The 22087-nt window shown below is 37.2% G+C and overlaps 1 protein-coding gene across 1 annotated transcript; it reads right to left on the reverse strand.

Annotated features, from left to right (window-relative positions):
• Positions 1 to 801: 801 nt before the first annotated feature.
• LOC139154644 (uncharacterized serine/threonine-protein kinase SBK3-like) lies at positions 802 to 21777 on the reverse strand. Its single transcript, XM_070729500.1, has 4 exons — positions 21651 to 21777; positions 9871 to 10068; positions 1816 to 2018; positions 802 to 1575 (listed from the first exon to the last, which is right to left on the reverse strand). Exons 1-4 carry the CDS (start codon positions 21775 to 21777, stop codon positions 802 to 804), a joined length of 1302 nt encoding a protein of 433 aa, XP_070585601.1.
• Between the last annotated feature and the right edge of the window lie 310 nt (positions 21778 to 22087).

Here is a 22087-nt window from a genome sequence, read left to right on the forward strand (position 1 = left end):
TATAGAGGTGTAAATGACAGACTCAATAATTCCTCTGTAGAACTGTATCAGCAGCTCCTTGGACAGTTTGAGAAAGAACATTTTTTGTTGTGCTTTTTTGATGACATTTTTGATGTTAAGCATCCATTTTAGATCTTGCAATATGGTCAAGCTTAGAAATCTGAAGGTCTCTACTGTTGATATTTAATTGTCTAGTATTGTAAGAGGTGGCTGATTTCTCCTAAAGTCTACCACTATTTCTACAGTTTTGAATGTATTCAGTTCCACATTGTTCTGGTTGCACCACAAGGTTAGTTGTTCAACCTCCCATCTGTGTGTGGATTCATCATTGTCTCAAATGAGTCCAATCACTGTTGTGTAGTAAACTACTTCAGTAGTTTAACAGATGGGTCATTAGAGATTCAGTCACTGGTATATACAGAGCACACAGCTTTGTGGAAGCCAGAAGTCAGTACTAGAAAGGCTAATGCATTTTCTTTCAATTCTGATATTTTAAAAAATCCATGAGAGGATAAAGCTAGAAATACTGAATAACAATGTTTTCTTCTTGTTGCATTATCTGGATGCACCATAAAAAAACAAGGAAAAAGGGATGGCTATTCCAGAAAAAAATTCTGTAGAACTGTTTCTAGGTATCATGATGCTACATTGATACTATACAACTGAGTACTCCTATTCTGAAAATCTTCCTATGGAGTGACTAGTTCTATTCTTCCTTAATAGGAAGAAGCTGAGATAGCTGGAGTCCTTCTTGCCTTTCTCTGATGAAAGGAGGCATTATTTTCAGAGCAGATATTTTCTTCAGGGCTCAAGCCCAGGTCCATTTAGACTTGAACCTTCATGTTGACTGGGATTGCTTCCAGGATTGGGACCCATCTGTATGGCATGAGTTTTCTCTAGGGGAATGACTTCAGGTTGCATTTGCTGGAAGCAATTCTCCTTGGGATTTCTGCCCAGTTCAGTATTCCCCTTACTAGGTCCCTTAAGGCAGGCCTCAGAACTAATTGTCTTCAACAAATCATCCTGAGACTTTTCAGAAGTACCTACTTGCCAAGGCAAATGCAAGTATTTGTTCACTTCAATAGCAGGGCTACGACGGTTAGGGTCAAGAGCCATAATGCGGTGGAACATCCGCAAGGCACTAGCTGTAAAGACCTTCCACAGACCTGGAGCCTCACCTGGTATTGTGCGATTTTGCCAGATACTAAATTCTTCAAACTTAGGATCAGGGCTCATTGCCATATCCCAAGGGATGCAACCAGTACAAATACAGAAGAGCAGCACTCCAAAGGCCCAAATATCAAGGCTTGAATCCAGAGCTAGAGACTCTGTCCTCTCTAGCAGGCAAAGTTCTGGTGGGGAATATGGCAAGACAGCAGACATAGCTGATATGTGGGTGCCTTCCAATCGTGTCAGTCCAAAGTCACCTAATTTCACCTGCTGGCATTCTTGGTCAAAAAGCAGCACATTATCTAGTTTTATGTCCCGGTGTACCAGGGCTTTGCCATGCATGAAATCGAGGGCATCAGCCAACTGGGCTGCACACCGTTTCACTTGCACCTCAGGAAGTCCCTCCTGTTGAAGATAAGAGAAATACAATTAGAGAAAAGTTCCACAAAATTCTCAGAATTTCAGTGGAGCCAATTTCAAAGCATCCTCCCTGCAATTTCAAGGAAGATTTGTAACACAGTTGAAAAATTTACTGCAAACTCTTTTTAGTCTAATAATTACCTTACCCTTAATTTCCCTTTTACTTATTCCAAACATATCACACTATCATATCTCATGCTTGATGAGATCTTTAAATTTTTATACCCCGGAGTTCAGGATACTGCAGAGATCTCCAGCTGGTGCTAGCTCCTGTGCAAATCCATAATGAGTAGATGATTCAAAAGCACTGCCAATGGTTCGAAGAAGTGTGGGGTGTGAAGAGAGGCAGAGAGCAATACAATATTCCCACAGGAACTCTCGTCTCCCTGTGTGTTCCTTGGACATCAGTTTCAAAGCCATTGAGGTTCCTGCAAGCAAGGATATATGCCAATAAATTAAGGGATGCTGAAGTGCTATATTGTGGTTAACAAATGTACAGTAACACCAATATATATACAGTAATATATATATTGCCCAAGGCCAGTGTAGAGCTACCAAAATTTTTACTACCACACTGTGGGTGTGACTTATGCATTTCTTTCAACATATTTCAGTGCCAAATGGATGCTCTGGGGTGGAGCTCCATTTTCGCTACCCCACTGCGTTTCCCCCCACCCCTGACCAAGGCAGAACAGGAATACAGATTTCTGTTTTGGTTTGTACTTTAGATTATACCTTTACCATACACCAAACTGACTGACTAATACTGTATTGAAGTATAATATTAATCGGACGCAAGATAATATTGTGTTTTGCACAATATTTTAAATGCTACAGGGGAAACATTTCTGAAATCTTGCTCAGCTTACAATATTATTTTTAGATGTTCATCCCTTAACACCAGACAGATACATTAGTGATCTTTGCATTTTGACCTGCAAATAAACTTTAAAAGCCTTGTCTTTAGATCCAGTAATGTTAATCTTCTTAATCATATAATAATTCCTTATTTTCAAAAAGTATGAGACTGACCCATAACAGCTTGAACAAAGTCATACAGGGGAAGAAAGAGACTAGACATAGCTGGGACTTTTTGCAGATGTGCTAATAGATACAAATAAGCTGATGAAATGCAGCTATTTCAGACCTCTCTTTACAAACCATAGACATTTTTAGAGCTGCTAGAAATATTTACACTCCCACCAATAAGACTAGCAAAAATGGACCCAAAATTATTGCAAGCTTGTTGGAAGTGAGGTTGGACACTTAGTACATAATGCCATATGTGATGGGAATGCCACAAGACACAAGGATTTTGGACAACAGTAAAACACTGGTTGGAAGAAATACAATTGAACTTAAAGCCAGAACTTTTCCAATTAGGGATAACAATTGATACGTATGATAAGAACACAACATATTTAATGTTGCATATCCTGACTGCCACAAGGCTAGCTTTTGCCCAACAATGGATAGAAGTTTTATATAAAATAATACTGTGCACTGAGATGGATAGACTAATGCTCGAATTGAAGTTAAAAAATGAGAATGAATATTTCAAAACTTGGAACAAATTATATCATTGGTGGGGAGAAAGGAGAACCAGGACCAAAAGAACCATCATGGGGACCCTGTAGAGATGTAAAATGTATGTGTATGTATATCTACAGTATGTCTGTCTGTGGGTATTAGAGTTTTAAGATGAATATTGATGTAATAATTAAGGGTAGTTGAGTTTACATATTAGAAGATCCGTCATATACTTTTCTTTGAGTGTTATATATGTGTTTATCCTTTTTTTAGATAAAAAACTTTTTAAAAAAATATTTACACTGAAAACTGATTAATTCAATGATGTTTTGATTCCAAACAATAAGCTTCCAAGCAATATCAAGGCAAATTTCCCCCACCCAGACTCCATTTTAAAGGGGAGAGAGAAATGGAAAAACAGATGCTTATTTGCAGTTTGTTCCTTTGTTTGTTAGTTAGCTGTTTCTGATATCCTTAAAGTCATATTGGTTCAAAGGAAAGTGTTTTGGAATAAAAAAAAAAGGAGCATAGAGATTGATGTTGGTACATTTGTTATTTTATGTGTAGCAATTTTATGTGTAGTAATATCTTAGCAATATCTGATTGGTTCTGAATTTTAGTCTGGGTTCTGAAATGAAGTAGTCTCAGTCAATACAGCATTGGGGGCTTCCATAGAGTCCCAGGATTGGAAGCCAAATAGGGGAGGAGGGAAAAATATTTGAAGATCAAACTTCCAAACTTGGAGGTGTTACTGCATCCCACTAGGTGGCACTGTGAAGCTAGTTAATTAAACAATAGGTGAAATCTATATAATAATGTTAAAAGCAAACATCTATATTTTGTGCTCAGACTTTTCTTGGATGGGTGCTGGGCAATCTGCCATTCATTTTCATTTTTCTTAAGGATTGTTTCCTTCGGTATGACTTACAGTTGGGAAGTTAGCCAATTTGCTGCTCTATTTGCTGGGTTTTGCTTTGCCAAAGCAGCACCTGCTTGTTGGCAGTTGTCCACATGCCTGGGATGACACAGTTAATTAATTGCAGGCAGTGTGAACTGGATGAGAGCAACAAGCAGTGCAGGCTAAACTCAATCCAAGTCAAGACTTGATGATAAACATTTAATCCCAGCCAATGGAACCCTCAAATTCCTCATTTAAGGGAATTCTTAAATATGGAACCTGTGAATAAGACTCCTATAATATGATCTTCATAAATCTGTACCTTTTGGGTAACAGAATAAACTCAAATAAGTAATAGCATGATATATCATGGTCTGGCTTCATACATGATACTAAGCTAGAAAAAGATTTGTTCAGTTTTGGCTTAGTATGTTGTGTAAATACAGCTACTGGAATTTATAAATCATAATTTATAATATTACCATTATCTTGGTCAATATTCCATGGTTAAAATGAATCATATGCTAGCCTAGAAATGTATATTATTTGTATTTGGTGTGGGAAAAACTGCTTCAGAATCAATATTCGCACATTTGCTGGATACACAATGGAAGTTAGTTGATGAATAGGCATTTCCTGATAGGCTTAAAATATTCCAAATATTCAAAACAAGCAGTGCAGGCTAAACTCAATCCAAGTCAAGACTTGATGATAAACATTTAATCCCAGCCAATGGAACCCTCAAATTCCTCATTTAAGGGAATTCTTAAATATGGAACCTGTGAATAAGACTCCTATAATATGATCTTCATAAATCTGTACCTTTTGGGTAACAGAATAAACTCAAATAAGTAATAGCATGATATATCATGGTCTGGCTTCATACATGATACTAAGCTAGAAAAAGATTTGTTCAGTTTTGGCTTAGTATGTTGTGTAAATACAGCTACTGGAATTTATAAATCATAATTTATAATATTACCATTATCTTGGTCAATATTCCATGGTTAAAATGAATCATATGCTAGCCTAGAAATGTATATTATTTGTATTTGGTGTGGGAAAAACTGCTTCAGAATCAATATTCACACATTTGCTGGATACACAATGGAAGTTAGTTGATGAATAGGCATTTCCTGATAGGCTTAAAATATTCCAAATATTCAAAACTTCCAGTGGTGATGTGGGGCAGTGCAGAAGTAGAATGATCTCTGTCCTTTTAATCTGCTTTGTTTTGTATCTGGAGACATTTCTGGGCACAGAAAATTTGGAAGACTTGGTGGAAAAGGGGGGTATCTTTGAGCAACAGCGTGGTGGAGGCAACCATCCACTGGGGCACAGGGCACCCTCTCTAATACAGCAAAAGTTCTGATCACGTTACTTTAACATGGCAGGGCTGAAGCCATAGTGAACCACAAGAGACTTGGAAGCAGAATTATTCCAGCTGTCTACACCTAACCTAAAAGAGAAGACTCTCATATCTGCTGCAGAGACAATCATCAAGCATGGTCTAAACTTTTACGGCAAGAAGAAAGGTCCAGATAGAACTTAGCCCCAATTGTAAGAAAGAGTTGGGAATTGCCAAAAGAAACAGTGAGATCAAGAGCAAGGTTAAATATAGAAAAAAACCTTAATAGAGTAAGAAATCCACAATGTGTGAGAAGAGCGAGATGCAACTTTTGAAAGGGAATGAAGCAGAACACATGCTAACCAGTCAATGAGTCAGTTGGAAATGAGAGGCTGATGATTTAAATAAAAAGATTGAGGAGTTTAAGAAGGTTACTCCATGCATCACTAGCAGAGAGGAAAAAAAGGAGGAATAGTGATATACTCTAAAAAAGAAATAAATAGCAATGAAATTTATGTAGATCCTAAAGGGAGGTTGTTAATGCTTGAAATTAAGATAGGTAACACCACAATGCTTTTAGTAGCTATATATACGCCCAACAACAAAAGGTATAGGAGAACCCACAGAAAAATGACAGACTTTAAAATGTATGCATAGTGGATGACTATAATGGAATAATAGACCTTAAAAAGATTGTATTGGTGTAAGGGAAAGAAAATAAAAATATTTTTTGAAATGGCAGAAGAGCTAAATTTAAAAGACATGTGAAGAACACTACATTCCAAAGAAAATTAGTTTACTGTTTATTCTAATCTGCACGAATCATATCAAGGATAGATAGGTATGGTATGGGCAAGAAGTGAACTTAGTAAGAACATAGTTAGAATAGAGATCACCCCAAACATCTAGGCAGACCATAACCTCCTTGTAAATTGGCAATATATGATTCGACAAATTTAAAAAATGAAATTTTTTAACTGAGACATGGTTTAAGGATTCTAATGAATGGGATTCTAATGAATGGGAAATATCCATACCAGGATATACACTGTATAGGAAGGATAGAATAGAGAGAAGGGGAGGTGGAGTAGCCATTTATGTTAAAGAAAGTCTAAAAACAATACTAATTCAAAATACATGTAAAGATCTGGAAACCCTCTGGATTTGCATGCAAAATAAAGACAGTTCTGTCATTAGAATTGGGGTGATCTATAGGCCTCCAGGGCAATCTGAGGAACATGACAACAAGATGGTGGATGAGATTACCCTAATGGCAGTAAAGGGAGATATTGTGGTTATGGGTGATTTCAACATGCCTGATGTTGATTGGAATATCCCCAGTGCCCTTACATGCAAAAGTAAGAATATAGTAGAGGCCTTTACAGGAGCAGCTATGGCACAGCTAGTTAAGACACCAACTAGAGGGGAGAAATTGCCAAATCTGTAAAGAAGGGGGATAAAACCTTCTTCAGATATATTAGTGATAGGAAGAAGAAAAACTGCAGCATCACAAAGCTTAGTACCGGGAATAATACATGCATTGATGGGAATAAGGAGATCGCTGACCATTTCAATAGCTACTTCTGTTCAGTTTTCTCAAAAGACACCTTACAAAATAATAATAATACTATAGAGGGATATAGCATTGCTTCCAGCTGTACGGATTCAGCTCCAGTGATCTTAGAAGCCGATGTCTTAGAAGAACTTGAAAGATTAAAGATAAATAAGGCAATGGGTCCAGATGGCATCCACCCCAGAGTTCTTAAAGAACTCAGATCTGTCATTGCTACCCCCCTGACTGATTTGTTTAACAAATCCCTGTTAACAGGAGATGTTCCTGAGGATTGGAGAATGGCCAGTGTTGTGCCTATCCACAAGAAGGGCAGTAGAGAAGAAGCTGGTAACTACAGGCCAGTTAGCTTGACATCAGTTGTAGTTAAAATGATGGAGACTCTACTCAAAAAGAGGATAAATCAGCATCTAAAAAACAATAACTTATTGGACCCAAATCAGCATGGCTTTACTGAAGGCAAATCGTGTCAGACTAATCTCATTGAGTTCTTTGACTATGTCACAAAGGTGTTGGATCAAGGTGGTGCCGTGGATATTGCCTATCTGGACTTCAGCAAAGCCTTTGATACGGTTCCACATAAAGAGCTGATAGATAAATTAGTGAAGATTGGACTTAATCCCTGGATAGTTCAGTGGATTTCAAGCTGGCTGAAGCATAGACATCAGAGAGTTATTGTTAATGGTGAGTATTCTGAGCAGAGACAGGTTACAAGCGGTGTGCCACAAGGGTCTGTTCTGGGTCCTATTCTTTTTAATATGTTTGTGAGTGACATAGGGGAAGGTTTGGTAGGGAAGGTTTGCCTATTTGCCGATGACTCTAAAGTGTGCAATAGGGTTGACATTCCTGGAGGGGTCTGTAATATGGTAAATGATTTAGCGTTACTAGATAAATGGTCAAAGCAATGGAAACTGCAGTTTAATGTTTCCAAATGTAAAATAATGCACTTGGGGAAAAGGAATCCTAAATCTGAGTATTGCATTGACAGTTCTGTGTTAGCAAAAACGTCAGAAGAGAAGGATTTAGGGGTAGTGATTTCTGACAGTCTCAAAATGAGTGAGCAGTGTGGTCGGGCGGTAGGAAAGGCAAGTAGGATGCTTGGCTGCATAGCTAGAGGTATAACAAGCAGGAAGAGGGAGATTGTGATCCCCTTATATAGAGCGCTGGTGAGACCACATTTGGAATACTGTGTTCAGTTCTGGAGACCTCACCTACAAAAAGATATTGACAAAATTGAACGGGTCCAAAGACGGGCTACAAGAATGGTGGAAGGTCTTAAGTATAAAACGTATCAGGAAAGACTGAATGAACTCAATCTGTATAGTCTGGAAGACAGAAGGAAAAGGGGGGACATGATCGAAACATTTAAATATGTTAAAGGGTTAAATAGGGTTCAGGAGGGAAGTGTTTTTAACAGGAAAGTGAACACAAGAACAAGGGGACACAATCTGAAGTTAGTTGGGGGAAAGATCAAAGGCAACTTGAGAAAATATTATTTTACTGAAAGAGTAGTAGATCCTTGGAACAAACTTCCAGCAGACGTGGTTGGGAAATCCACAGTAACTGAATTTAAACATGCCTGGGATAAACATATATCCATTGCAAGATAAAATACAGGAAATAGTAAAAGGGCAGACTAGATGGACCATGAGGTCTTTTTCTGCCGTCAGTCTTCTATGTTTCTATGTTTCTAAATCTGAGAAAAAATTGAACAAATGATAGAAACAATATACACTTCCCAGAAAGCCAAGGAAATAATAAATGGGGATATTAATAGGCCATTTCAGAAAATGAAAGGAATCAGTCAGGGATGTCCACTGTCACCTCTGTTTTTTATTTTGACTTTAGGAATATTATTGAACAAAATTAGATCCAATTCAAGTATTAAAGGTACAAAATTAGAAATGAAGAGTATAAAATACAAGCCTTTGCCAATGACTTAGTATTCTTCTTGGAAGATCCATGAGAGACAGGAACACTTTTAATCAAGGAAATAGAAGAGTATGAGGAGGTGGCAATCCTCAGAAAATTTGAAGCCTTTAAAATTCCTAATTGGCTGTCCACCATGAAGGCAATGATTTACCCAAATATTGATTGATAAAGCTGGAATGGTTAAATACAAAGATATTTTGGAAGGATATTTCAAAAAAAAAATTCCAAATGAATTTATGATTCCCAAAGTTTTGTTCACAAAGATCTAAATAAAGATAGCTAATATTTTGATTCAAAGGAAGGCAAAAGTGTGTCATTTTTTAGAGAAACCTCCTCCTGAGAAACTATGGCTTCCATGTCACCTGCTAATAGGGCATGACCACACTCAAAATAAGCATCTTCCCGAAGATAAACTAATAAGGACATTCCCCTACTTCCTATCAGTTCCTCAAGATACTCCTTAGCACATCAGGCTGGCCCTTTGTTCTTTAGAACATAGAACACAGAATATCAGAGTTGAAAGTTGTTCAACCCTCTGCTCAAGCTATTTCAGACAGTTGGATGCCCAATCTCTTTTTAAAAGTAGTAATGCAGCATCCACAACTTTTCAAGACAAGCTGTTCTATTGGTTGGTCTCATTGTCAGGAAATTTCTCCTAAATTCTATGTAGATTGGATCTCTCTTTGATTGGTTTCCATCTGTTATTTTTTTGTCTTACCTTGGATGCTTGGGAAAATAAATTGACTCTCTCTTCTTTGTGGCAGTCCATCAAAACCTCCCCCCAAAAAGAATACCAGTTTTCCATACATATTATATCATATCAAAAATAGAATGTCAGTTTTCCAGATATTTATTTAATTTTATTGAAAGAACCTGAGAAATAATGGAAATGAGGACTCTGAGTTGCTCCAAGAAATATATTGGCAAAGATAGGTTGGGTCTTCCTGGCTATCCATATTATTTAAACCCAATCAAATGTTTACCATATTTATATACTCTTACCTCTCTCACGATGCTGAACCTGTAGAACATGTCCATAGGAGCCATTCCCTAGCTCTCTGGTTATGTTGTATCTCTCCTCTATCTCCAGTTTCGGTAAACTCTTGGAGGTAATGGATATGAGCTTCTCTAGAAATTCCTCATTGTCTTCAGTGTCATCCATATTCTCAGCAGAATTGATATCTTGCTCACCAACAGCATCTGAGGAGAGAGAGAAGGATATCAAAATAAGCTATTACAAATCAGATATCAAGTTCCAGTTTATCTTAGTATTAATTGGCAAATTGAATGTGATTTACCATAGTTATCTGAATTCAGCTGAGAAGAGTCTGGGCATTTGATGATTCAATTTTCTTTCCACTATGATTTTACATCAAAGTTAGTATTATGCAACTGCTATGCAGATTGAAAAGGTTTAAAGGAAAAGGTTAAAACCACAAAAGGTTTGAAATAATTTATTGTCCTTAAAACAGAGATTAAAACAATCTTCCTATATTTGTAATTTGATTAGCAATGGCGTTTTAAATGTATGTGAATGTGTTTGTTGCCAATTAATTAAACTAAATAACTAGCCTAAAATCCCCAATATTTTAAAAATCAATCATACACATTCAGACTCAGCCATACATAACATTCACCAGCAAGGGGCCCAAGATCTAATTGCCCCAAGCCAGGCGATATAAGTGAGTCTTTAGATTCTAGCGGAAAGCAAGGAGGGTGGAGGTAATGCAAATCTCTGGGGGGACCTGATTCCAGAGGGGGTCCCCCTCCCCCACAAAGAAGGCTCTTCCCCTTGGCCCTGCCAAGCGACATTTTCTGATTGACAGAGCATGGAGAAGGCTAACTCTGTGGGACCTAACTGGTCGCTGAGACTCATATGGCAGAAGGCGGTCCTGCAAGTAATCTGGACTGATGCCATATAGGGCTTTATAGGGCTTTACATTTACATTATTAATATTACAATGCACTACATTGTTAACATGTATTTCAAAATAAGAGAATATTTTGCACTAAACATTTGCACTAAACCATAATTTGATTTGTTTGGCTTTGACTTATTCTGTGAACTTATTTGATCAGAAAACAATATGTAAAATTAGTCACTATTGACGTTATGTCTTTTTGCTGTTATCATTTTAGCACTGATGAGGAGAACCAATATTTGTGGCATTTTTCTTCCAATGCCTGGGTAACTTTATAGTTTAGTTTAGCTTAGGGTATTGTGAACACAGTTTGGAAAGAGCACAACTTCATGCTCTGCATCAGGAAAGCAAATTAATTCACCCTGATTTGAAAAATGTATTTCTCCTGTTGGTGTGTTTAGGAGCCTTAGTGGTTTCCTCAACCTATTATTCCATTATAAGAGAATAATCCAAAATTATGAGTTTATATAGCAAGCATTTTTCACAATCTGGGCTCTCATAAAGTAGTTTATTAGGTTATATATTGCAAACTGACTTAAAAGTATTTCTCAATCTTTGTGACACTTAAGATGTGTGACTTTTAATTCCCAGAATTCCCCAGCCAGCTGATTAGCTGGTGAATCCTGGGAGTTTAAGTCCATGTATGTTAAAGTAGCTAAGATTGAGAAACACTGGTTTAGATAAATTACCTTCCCAGAAGATGAGCTGCAACTGCTGAACCTTTTTTTTCTTTGCCAAATGTAGGAAAATGCAGACCAAATCTGCTACCTTCCATATACCCTATGTTACAAATTCTGCACGAAGTAAATAGCCTCTCTGGTTTGGAATGATTTGGAAGTGGTGGTAGAAAAAATATTCTGCTGCACAGTAAAATTGGGATGGGTGGTGGGATGTGGGAAGCAGCCCTGGAACAGGAGCACATAAGGAAACCTTCGCTGGATTGATAACCGCTCTCTTGTAAAGCATGGCTGCTGCCTCTTCCTTCAGGATTAAGAATTCCTATATCCCTTCTTTTTAACTAATTGAAGTTTATGGTACAACGCCGCTATTGCCTAAGATTAAAAGCAGCCCACACCTGCTTTCAAAGACCTCCTTGGGAATAAAAGATAAAAGAGAAGTTTTTTTGTTACCTACTTCCCTTTATTTGAGAATTTCGGAGCTGGCGTTTACAAATGGTTCAAAGACTGCCCCTATCTTTCTCCGAAAGGTCGTTTCTTGGCGCGGGGTCGTTTCTTGGGTTTATTGCGGTGTGTGTGTGTCGACCTTGAATCTAAGTCCGGCAGCTAAGGGTGCGCTTAGCACAAGAGAACGCAAGCCGCAGGGGGTTAAGGAACAGCTAACCGCCGGGAGATGAAGCTGAGTCAGCCGAGTAGAACCCTTTCACTGTCCCGCACCCGGGGGGAGGTACATTCCCTTCGTGCCGCTTGCGTGTGACTGAGTGACTGATTCTGCAGTTTCGAGTCCCAGGAAGACCTTCAGAGAACTCAGTTCAAATAGCGCCGGAAAAGCATTCTGTCTTGAAGCGAAAAAACGGAAACCAGTAGCACAGAGAAATCCTAGCAGCAGTTCCTTGAGGTGGGATATTTTTTCAGCCCAAAGGACGAACATATGCTTCCGTCTGTTGGAAATGCAATTTGCTAACTAATATTTCATGAAATCGTAGAATGACAGAGTTGGAAGGCACCCTAAAGGTCATCAAGTCCAACCTCCTGCACAATGCAGGATTCACTACACATCCATCCCCCAATATCTAACTATCAATGACTATCTGAAAACTTAAGTGAAGGGTCACTGCATGTGAGTAACTTGTTCCACTTATTGACAGCTGTTATTCTCCAGGAGTTTTTAATATTTGTATCTACATCTTTGAAAGTTCACCCAATTAGTTTCAGTCTTAAATTCTAGAAATAATTAAAAAATAAATCCAAACAGTATTTAAAGCATTTGAAGACAGCTCCCTCAACCTTGTCTTCTGTAAACTATTAAAAAGAAATTATTTAGGGAAATCCCCTCCCCATTACAGATACTGTTGGAACTATGACTGTTAACATAATATTAATAAGATATTTCAAAGTAAAGCATCCAATATTTTAAAATTCAGTGGAAAGTGCAAAATACCATTAGTATTTGATTTTCGAAATGAATATGAGTCTCTTGATATATGCAATGCAACACTTGGAAAAGTTACCTATGCCTATATGCCGAAAAAAATCCTCATTTGGGAGCCATCTGGGAGCTAGAATGAGTCACTTTTTAAATCTGGCATTGTAAAACACAGTGGTAAAAACAGGCATCACTGAGGAATTTTGATGCCAACTTCACAACAGCCAAATATCTAAACAAGGAACATTGTATGGAATTTAACTGAAGTCTACCTTATCTTTGGTAACCAAACTCTCTTGTTCATGTCCCAATACACAATTCCTTGTTCTAAGCTGAGAAGAAAACTTTCTTCTTAGAAAGGATTTGGTATAAATATTGGGAAAATGTTGCCTGAAAGAATATATTGAAGTCTATTGGAGAAGTATATAAACTGCCTAATTTTAGAGATGGCTGAGTTAATTTCAGAGACATGAGGTATTCCTATGTTATGATTCATTTTGTACATGATTCATAGGAGAAGCCATCAGGCATGATTCATAGCAGAATTAAAATGCACCATATGTTTGCTTTAAAAAAAACACATTTCAGTTGGCAAACATCACTTTGTAACAGCAAATACCCACAGCAACAATGATAATCTTTCACTGTATCCTTCCCCTCTTTATTATAATATACCATAGTAACTAAAGAAATGTGAATTTAAATCTGTGAAACTGATTCAAAGGACTATGTGGGCTTGGAAAAATCAAACTTTGTCCTGGCTAGATCTAGGGATATTTATTTGTTTAAAACATTGTATTAATAGCCATTAGTCCAATAGAAATAATTATAAAAGTATAAAACACAAATGTAATATATTTCAGAATTTTAAGATCAACAATCCTGATTTTCTGGAAGAAGCTGTGGCCATCTCTCTCTGTCTAAGATCTGCCTCTATAGCTTGCTTTGCAACAAAGGCTATAAGCATTTGCTGATTGGGGTCAAGCGTTCTAATGTTGACAGGATAGATGTTGGAATAAAGGTCGCAGTAGCTTGAGAAGCTAAAGCCCCTGAAATTTCACAATAGGGAGGAGCCTCCCAGATGTCATTGTCCACTATGGTTAGATACGGATTATCCAATGACATGGTCTCCAAGGGGTGAAGTGAGGCCACCTCAACTTGGCAACATCCTAGTCACTCCTCACTGCAGCGGTAGGGCCACCTCATCAAGCATGACAAGGTTCCTGATCTTTGTGGCTGGACTTGGTACAAATCTTAGTCCTGTGACTTTCATCCTTCTGGGTAGCCCTGGAGACCTTGAGAGAGTCAGGAGAAACAGAGGAATGCTGTGAGTGGGCCCTCTCTCTAGAAGAGGATGACCCCGCCACAGGCAGAGAGGCTTCATGGACTGGACCACCAGCATGTTATTCAGGTTCTTGGCAGAATGGTTTTTGTGCTTGCTCATTTCTTGACAAATGTATCTTTTCTTTTACATACACTGAGAGCACATGCACCAAGACAAATTCCTTGAGTGTCCAGTCACACTTGGCTAATAAAATTCTATCCTATCCTATCCTATCCTATCCTATTCTGTCAATCCTAGGCCACAGAGAATTACAGCAGCGTGTTAAGTCCCAAACTGCTCAGACTGGTATAAATGGGCACAATCCTGTCACAAAATGGCCACTGCTACACTCAATGGGTCTGGATGGGTTCCAAATGGCCACCACCCCACTCAAAATAGCATACTGATCAGGTCGGTGTAAAATGGCCCACTGGTGTAGTCAAGATGATCACTGTTCCACATAATGGCTTCATCTCATGAAGTGATGAACTAAAATTGACAGTCCTTTTTTCTTCGATCATGCCCATTGCTGAATGGAGACAAGGCAGGCCGGTTTAATCTAGAAACTTTCCTCCTCTTGTAAAGCTGACAATTAGTGGAGCCTGGTGGAAAATAGGCCACTAAAATATGGGCAATGAGCACTGTCCTGAGGGGAAAAAGCTCCTATGCTGGATGGTAGATGATAGCTTCCATAGTGAAAGCCCAAATCTATGCTGTCACTAGCAAGTTGAATGGTAACAGAACTCAAGCTTCCCCTGGCTGTTGGTCACACGAGCATGACCGATCCAGTAACAGTCTATACCGATCAGAGACAGCAAGCATTAAGGAAATGCTGTCTGGCCAAGCTGCTATACCTCGTACAGAGCTGGAGAAAGAGAGCAACAAACTCCTGAGGTCCAAATTGGAAGGGAAAACTCCCCTCTGTTGAGTAATAGCCCTTGGCTCGATATATGGCTAGTGGGAAGAGCCCAAGCCCTCACTGCAGTTTACCAGCGGCGTTGATGAAGTCAAGTCAGCTGGAGCAAACTCATTGTGTAGAACTCGATGACCTACAGTGGAAGAAACCTTTGAAGAATGGGAGCAGTAAAACACACGTCCTAATCAGACCGAGGACAGAGTAAAAAGGAGGAATTAAGGCAGGAGGACAAAGAAACACAATTTGACAGAGTCAGTCTTTATTGGCTGAAGGGACATCCCCATTCTTGGAGATTAGCTCCACCCAATATAGAGAAGTTTGAGCACTTGCTGATTGGTTCTTTTTTCTCCTTTAAGTAACCTTTATTGTCCATTTACATTGATGAAAATAAGATGACTTTTCAGAGCACAGAGTTTCGTTTCCAGGCCAGCTTCTAGTTTTAGAATGTAACTTGGCTTGGCATTTTTTCTGTAAAAAACTATATCTAGGTCGGAATCTGTGGATCATTGGTTTCAGTGTTAAGCAGACACCAAGGAAGATAGGAAAGGGTTGTTTGCACACCAAACTGAATGGTAGGTTCACTTTTCTTTGTAAAAAGAATGCTAATGGGGCATTGGATGCCACTGTTTAATCCTGAGCAATTATATTAGATCTGCTGAGACAAAATCTTACAATTAGGGGACCTGCTCTCAAAAACATACAGTGTTGGGGACATGCTCTCAAAAACATACAGTGTTTAGACTACTTGGAAGAAATATCAACCACTTGTCCAATTAATTTGTAAACAATTCTGTATAATAGCAATGCCTCTCACCACAGGGTCCATTGGCTGCATCAAAAAAGCAACATTATGTTCCAATCATTAGAACTGATTATTATTATTTTATTAAATTCATTTGCCACCCATCTCGCCACAAATTGATCATGATTTATTCTTTATCAGAATTCATTTGAGCTCAGTCTGGAATCTGCAAATTTTCTTCAGAGTGCGGAATAAATTAAATTCAATGGATCAGGAAACTTGGTTTCCTTAGATCTGGACTGAAAACATTTAGCTGACTTCTAGATGACAGCAAATAGATACCTAAAACTTTGTAATGTCATCCAGACTTTTGCAGCTCAGATCTGGTTACTTAATATAGTTGCAATTTCTTCAACTGCTGTATTTATTGCTGTGACTCAATGGTGTGTTGTGCTTAAGATGCAATATCGCAGTAATATTTAGATCACAAGAAGCATTATAATTCCAGTCTTAATCTTTGCAAAATAAATCTTAGTGATCAGTGAAAGTTAAACTGAATAAAGTGGTATAAAGCAATCACACAGGCACAGACATAAGTGACAGTCTCAAATTGGACAAATACTCTAATACAAGAGGAACAGGATTAGCTTTCTTACAATATGTAGAGAAAATGTATACACAAGTTTGTATGCTAATCCCCTTTCTTCAAATAATAGTTTTACAACTAGCTAAAATTGGTGTAATGGTTAAGGAGCCAGTCTAGAAATCAGTTTAAGGTAGTTTTTGAGTTCCAGTCCTGTTTTAGGCATGAAATTCTGCTGGGTAACTTTGGATCAGTCCCTTTCTCTGAGCCCCATTCATTTTACAGAGATTTTGTTGTAAGGTAAATAGGAGAAAGAAGGAATGTTGGGTATGTTCATTGCCTTGTTTATTAAAAAAAATCATAAAGGCAGAATATAAATATTTTTCCTTTGAATAAGGAAACTTTCAGTCAAAAAAGAGAGAAGAAAATTAAGAGGTGCCAAAATGGTCATGTTACTATAATTAAGGCAATGAATAAGTTTTAATTTGCACTTCTCTAAACACAGCTGTCCTAAGTACAGGCATATAAATAAAGGAAAAGGCAATACAGTATAAGAAAATAAAATTGCAAAAGCAATATAAATTTTTAAGAGGAAGAATCAGTCTTTCTGGTTTGCAGGGTTTTTTTCTTCAGAAATGGTATCCAACACAGAAAAATCCTTAAGATTGGGCAAACATAAAATTAAATTTCTACAAGCTACAAGTTAATTAACTGGGTACATTTAGTGTAGAACAATAACCTTCTTTTTCCCTTCCTGTTTAAAATATGATGCAAAAACAGAGCCTGCTTAGCTTGCTTTAGACTCAGATAACAGAAAAAAGGCTTATTTGAATACGGTATCAAAACTTATCTTAACATAAAATCCTGCTCATTTGTATTAAGAGACATAAGTCAACCAAACAACTATCAGCTTTTACATGTGTTCTTTTCCACTCACTTAAGCTGGAGCAAGATATATTTGTGACGTGAAAGATGGCTTAAGCACTTTTCCTCACGTACCAATTCCAAGATAAATATATCACCTTTTCCTCTATAGTTTCTCTTTCTACATTGTTCCCTCTCAGTTCTCAGCTGTTGTAGGCTAAAGTACCATTTTAATCTCTGTATTACACTATCATTAGGAGGTGTTGATAGATAGATCTTATGAGAATACATCTAATCCATTTCTGGTCCCTATAATTTTTTTTAGCATTGTCAGCATCCCAGAATAACAAGATTTTTTAAAATCTTTTTAGTTCTTAGCAATGGGCAATGACGCACAGTTTGATTCATATTTCTTTTAATTTCCCAAATGATATTTTAATTAAAAACTAACAGAAGTACCTTTCTTTGCCTCTGCTTTTGTGTTCTGTAGCTGAACTCCTGTGGAGAGAGAAAAATTATAAAACTAACACAGACCATGGATACAGCTTTGTTCATGCCTCAAAGTAAGAATGACTATGATCAGAAAGCCATAGTTAATTATCAGCTAGCATTAGATGTGTTAAATAATGAAAGACCCGAGTATTAATCTATGCACAAATGTGAAGATCACTGAATAATCTCTGTACCATTCCTCTTTTTCAGTCTAACATATCTTATAATATGGTTATAAAATTAAAGAAAGGAACTATCAATAGTCTTGAATTATTAAGAAAGAAGCTCATGCTATAAATATATAAATAAGAATATTTAGAAATTATATACAGTACGTGATGATTAAAGACAGCAAGAAAGTTTCTTGCAGAAATTAACTAAATGATAAAAATATAAAATCTATTTTAATAAAATGCTACCTTCAGTTAATCATGTTAATTTGCTTTGCTCTCACCAACTCCTTGTGTTCTACCAGCACTGTCTTGGAAGAATATAGATATTTTTGTAGCAAAAAAAAATAATTTCCACCAAACTTCATTGCTCATCTCACTCTTATGTTGAGTTGCCTGTATCTGCAGTATCAGTTGCCTTCCCTCTTATCTTTTTATCCATTCATGCTGCTATTGTCTAGTACAGGGCTCAAACTCAAGGATCGGGGGCTGGATCAGGCCCTGAAGGTCCTTAGATCAAGCCCATGAGGCCACCCTGTAAAAAGCAAAGGAATGGCCCACAGTGCCTCTGCCAGCAAAAATGGAACTTAGAGGGCCCCATGCAGCCTCTGAGAGCTCCATTTTCACTGGAAGAGGGCTGCAGGGGGCTGTCACAGCCAAAACTAAAGCTTGGGAACCTGTTTTCATTGACATAGCACTTGGACTACCACATAAGTGATGTTGAGCTGGCCATGCTCACCTGGCCATTACCACCTTGGGGGATGCATAAATGCACCTGTGTGCCTTCTGTCCTCTGTCCTAATGTTTCTTTCTTACTAGTATCATGTATATAAACATTGTTATACCTTTGTATACTACCAATATGTACTTGACAAAGTAAATAAACAAAAGTTTGATGCAGCCTTCAATGAAATCAAGTTTGAGATGCATGGTCTAGTGCTCCTTAACCAATATGGTGATTGAATTATTTATTTATTTTCCACATTTAATATTTTCACAAATGACTCAAGATGGCAAACATATCCAACATACTTTTATGAGATGGGTTGGGCTGAAGAGAGTGACTAGTTCAAAGTCATCAGGTGATGTCCATGGCAAAATCCTCTTTGCTAGCCTGGTGTCTTAACCATTAAACCAAATTGATTATCTGGCTTCCCACAGTATTGCCTTCTATGAGCTGTTGCTGATCTATCAGGTCTTTTCACACCATCTGACTACCATACCTTATGAGAGTGACTTTGAATACTGCATTGGAGTCCTAGTTTATCTGTTTAATCACATACCCTCCACCAACATGATCTCTTGAGAAATAATCAATGGAAGACTCCTCTCGCAGATCTGTGAGCTCTAAGATAAGAGGAAAATGCCAATGGGGGTTTGTCAAGGGCCCAATTTTTATGTGAACTGGCCTTCATAATTTCTAAATTACACAATGCTAAAAAAAATCAAGCCCATTGATTTCATATGAATTTCATTCATATAGCTCTTATTTTAAAATAAATGTTCAGTAAGATAAGATTTGGATGGAAATGAAACAATTGGATATACATGTAAAATAAGTAGAAAGATCTAGATTAAAATGCATATATTCAGAAGACTGAAACCCAATGCTTTTGGGGAGAGGGAGGATTATTGGACAAACACTTGGAAAACGTTATAGAACTTTGTTTTTGTACATGATAACTGCAGCAAGAGTATTTTATGCACAAAGATGGAAAGGTTTGGCACTATCCATAATGGACTAATGTTTGATAAAGAGGAGAGGACTTGCTAAACATTTTTGATAAGAGAAAACACAGCTGTCTATTATTTATTGCTGATTAGATTGTTCTTACAGACTTTTTGTAAGGCAGAAAAACAGAAAATGATTAATGGTTTTGATGATTAGATAGGATAAATTATAGCAAGATGAAAGTTGTGATCATAGAGTAAGAGATAAATGTATAGTTGTTCATTTAATTGTTATCAAGAAGAATAGAAGTTACGTTGTATGTTTTTTCTCTTTTACTTTTTTGCATTTCTCTCTCCCCCCCCCCTTTCCCCCCTTGCTTATACTAACTTGTATTCAGGTTTTATCTTCCTTTTAATTTTTTAAAATAAAAATGATCTAAAATATATATTGGAAAAAGTAAAAAATAAGCATTGACATCTTGGGCTACTGAGGTGATGTTACTCATGATGTGCAATAAGGATACTTTTCGAAGAAACAATGAATCCCAAGAAACTTGTAATCTTCATTTTGTAGTAAGGTGTTTATGAAATAAAATACAGTTTAACAGCAAATTTGCATATTTTATGTTATTTTCATGAAATGTTACAATACTGGGCTTTATATGTAACCCTCTTAAATTTTCTCAGCATTTCTTTGTTTGTTTCAGAGAATGTCCATTCAGGAAGGAAGATCAGAAAAGAAATGCAATGTCTTTCACTGTTTACATCACAAAACACCAATACATTAGAGGAAAGCAGTGTGTTTGGTTCTAAGCTCAGGTATGAGTAATAATTTTAAATAAATAACTTTACACTGAATTTCTCTAATTAATGAATTCTGAAGTATTCTGGTATTTCTGTGTGCATTTCAGGAACTAGAAGATGTTAATTATCAATAATCACAGACATTATGCAATGCAATTTTCGTAACATTTTATAGTGCTTTGCTGATAGTTAGGACTTGAATTTTTAAATTTTCTATAGACCATAATATTCATCTATGTGGTTATTATATATTTTTTTTAATACTAGCATAACATTCTGAACTTCAGTGGAATTGACAATTGCAGTACTTAATGATAGAAAGATTTGCAATTGGTGCATCTAAGATTTAATTGGAAGTAAATTCCATCAAATGCAGGAGAAGCAAACAATTTTGAAGTGACACTTAGCTATATACGTGATGGAGAAATCAGTGGTTCAATGAAACTGGTTGTACAAATGGGCTAAATCTAAGATGAGGACCTGGATTGTGGGGGCAATATGCTGGCTCTGTTAAAAAGTGTAAGCCGCCCTGAATCTAGGGAGAAGGCGGCACAAAAATAAACAAACAAACAAACAAACAAACAAGCTAGCAAACAAATCAATCAATCAATCAATCAATCAATCTTGCTTTAGGGATGCCCCAAAGCATTATCTCCCAAATGTAGTGCTTATCCTTGTTTTGAACAAAATGCATAGATATAAGATTTGTATAGTAATTCAAATCTTGAATGAATTATAAAATCCGTCTATGTTCATGTGTATAATTTTTTTAACAGTTTGCATATAATTTATTATTCTGGTGAAAATGCATTATAGAATAAAACAAAACATTCACAAAAATATAGTGTCTTTTTGCAAAATAGATCCTTCTTGCAGAGATAATGGGAAGCAGTTGCATTTACCTCTTACATTTTAATAAAAATATTAAACATTCTTGAAATATTTTGCTTAAATAACTGAACCTTTCATTTAAAATAAAATTTTCAGATACGTATTAATTTAAGAATATACAATTGGCTCAGATGCCCAAAGTAAATTTGTGCTGAATGCAAATACTATGCATTTAAAGCATTTGTATGTTTGCATTGGTTTTAACTAAAATATTTTAAAAAGCATCCTATGTGTCCTGCCAAATGACAAAAAAAACCAATGGGAGACTGGCTTCTCCATACCTGATCTCCCAGATCTTACCTTGATCTGGGAGGCACTTTTGGGCCGGTGCTGGAGTGGAAGACTCATGTGGAAACATAGCGGCAGACCATTCTCCTGTTGCTGTTTGTTTCTCATGTACTATTGCATTCATCTGTCCAGGTGTCATTATGACTGATTCAGACTTGGAACTCTTGCTGACACCCAAACTGTGTGTTCCTGGATGTGCAAAGAATTGTAAAATAGGTTTTCTCTCTCGGATTTTTCTCTGTGCTCAGTCTGTTAGTTGCTCCTATAAAAGCTGAGGCTGTCCTAGCTGGTTATAATCTCTCCACTGTGAGGAGAAGGGAACATGTGTCACAGGCTCAGACACAAGCCGGGCAAGTATCCAAAGATAGGCTGGGAAGGCTAGAGGAGGGTGGTGAGATAACAGCAACAATGCACAGTGACAGAGCTGAGTCCAAGCCTTACACCTTTGC

This window comes from Erythrolamprus reginae, chromosome Z, assembly GCF_031021105.1.
Source record: "Erythrolamprus reginae isolate rEryReg1 chromosome Z, rEryReg1.hap1, whole genome shotgun sequence".
NCBI lineage: Eukaryota > Metazoa > Chordata > Lepidosauria > Squamata > Dipsadidae > Erythrolamprus > Erythrolamprus reginae.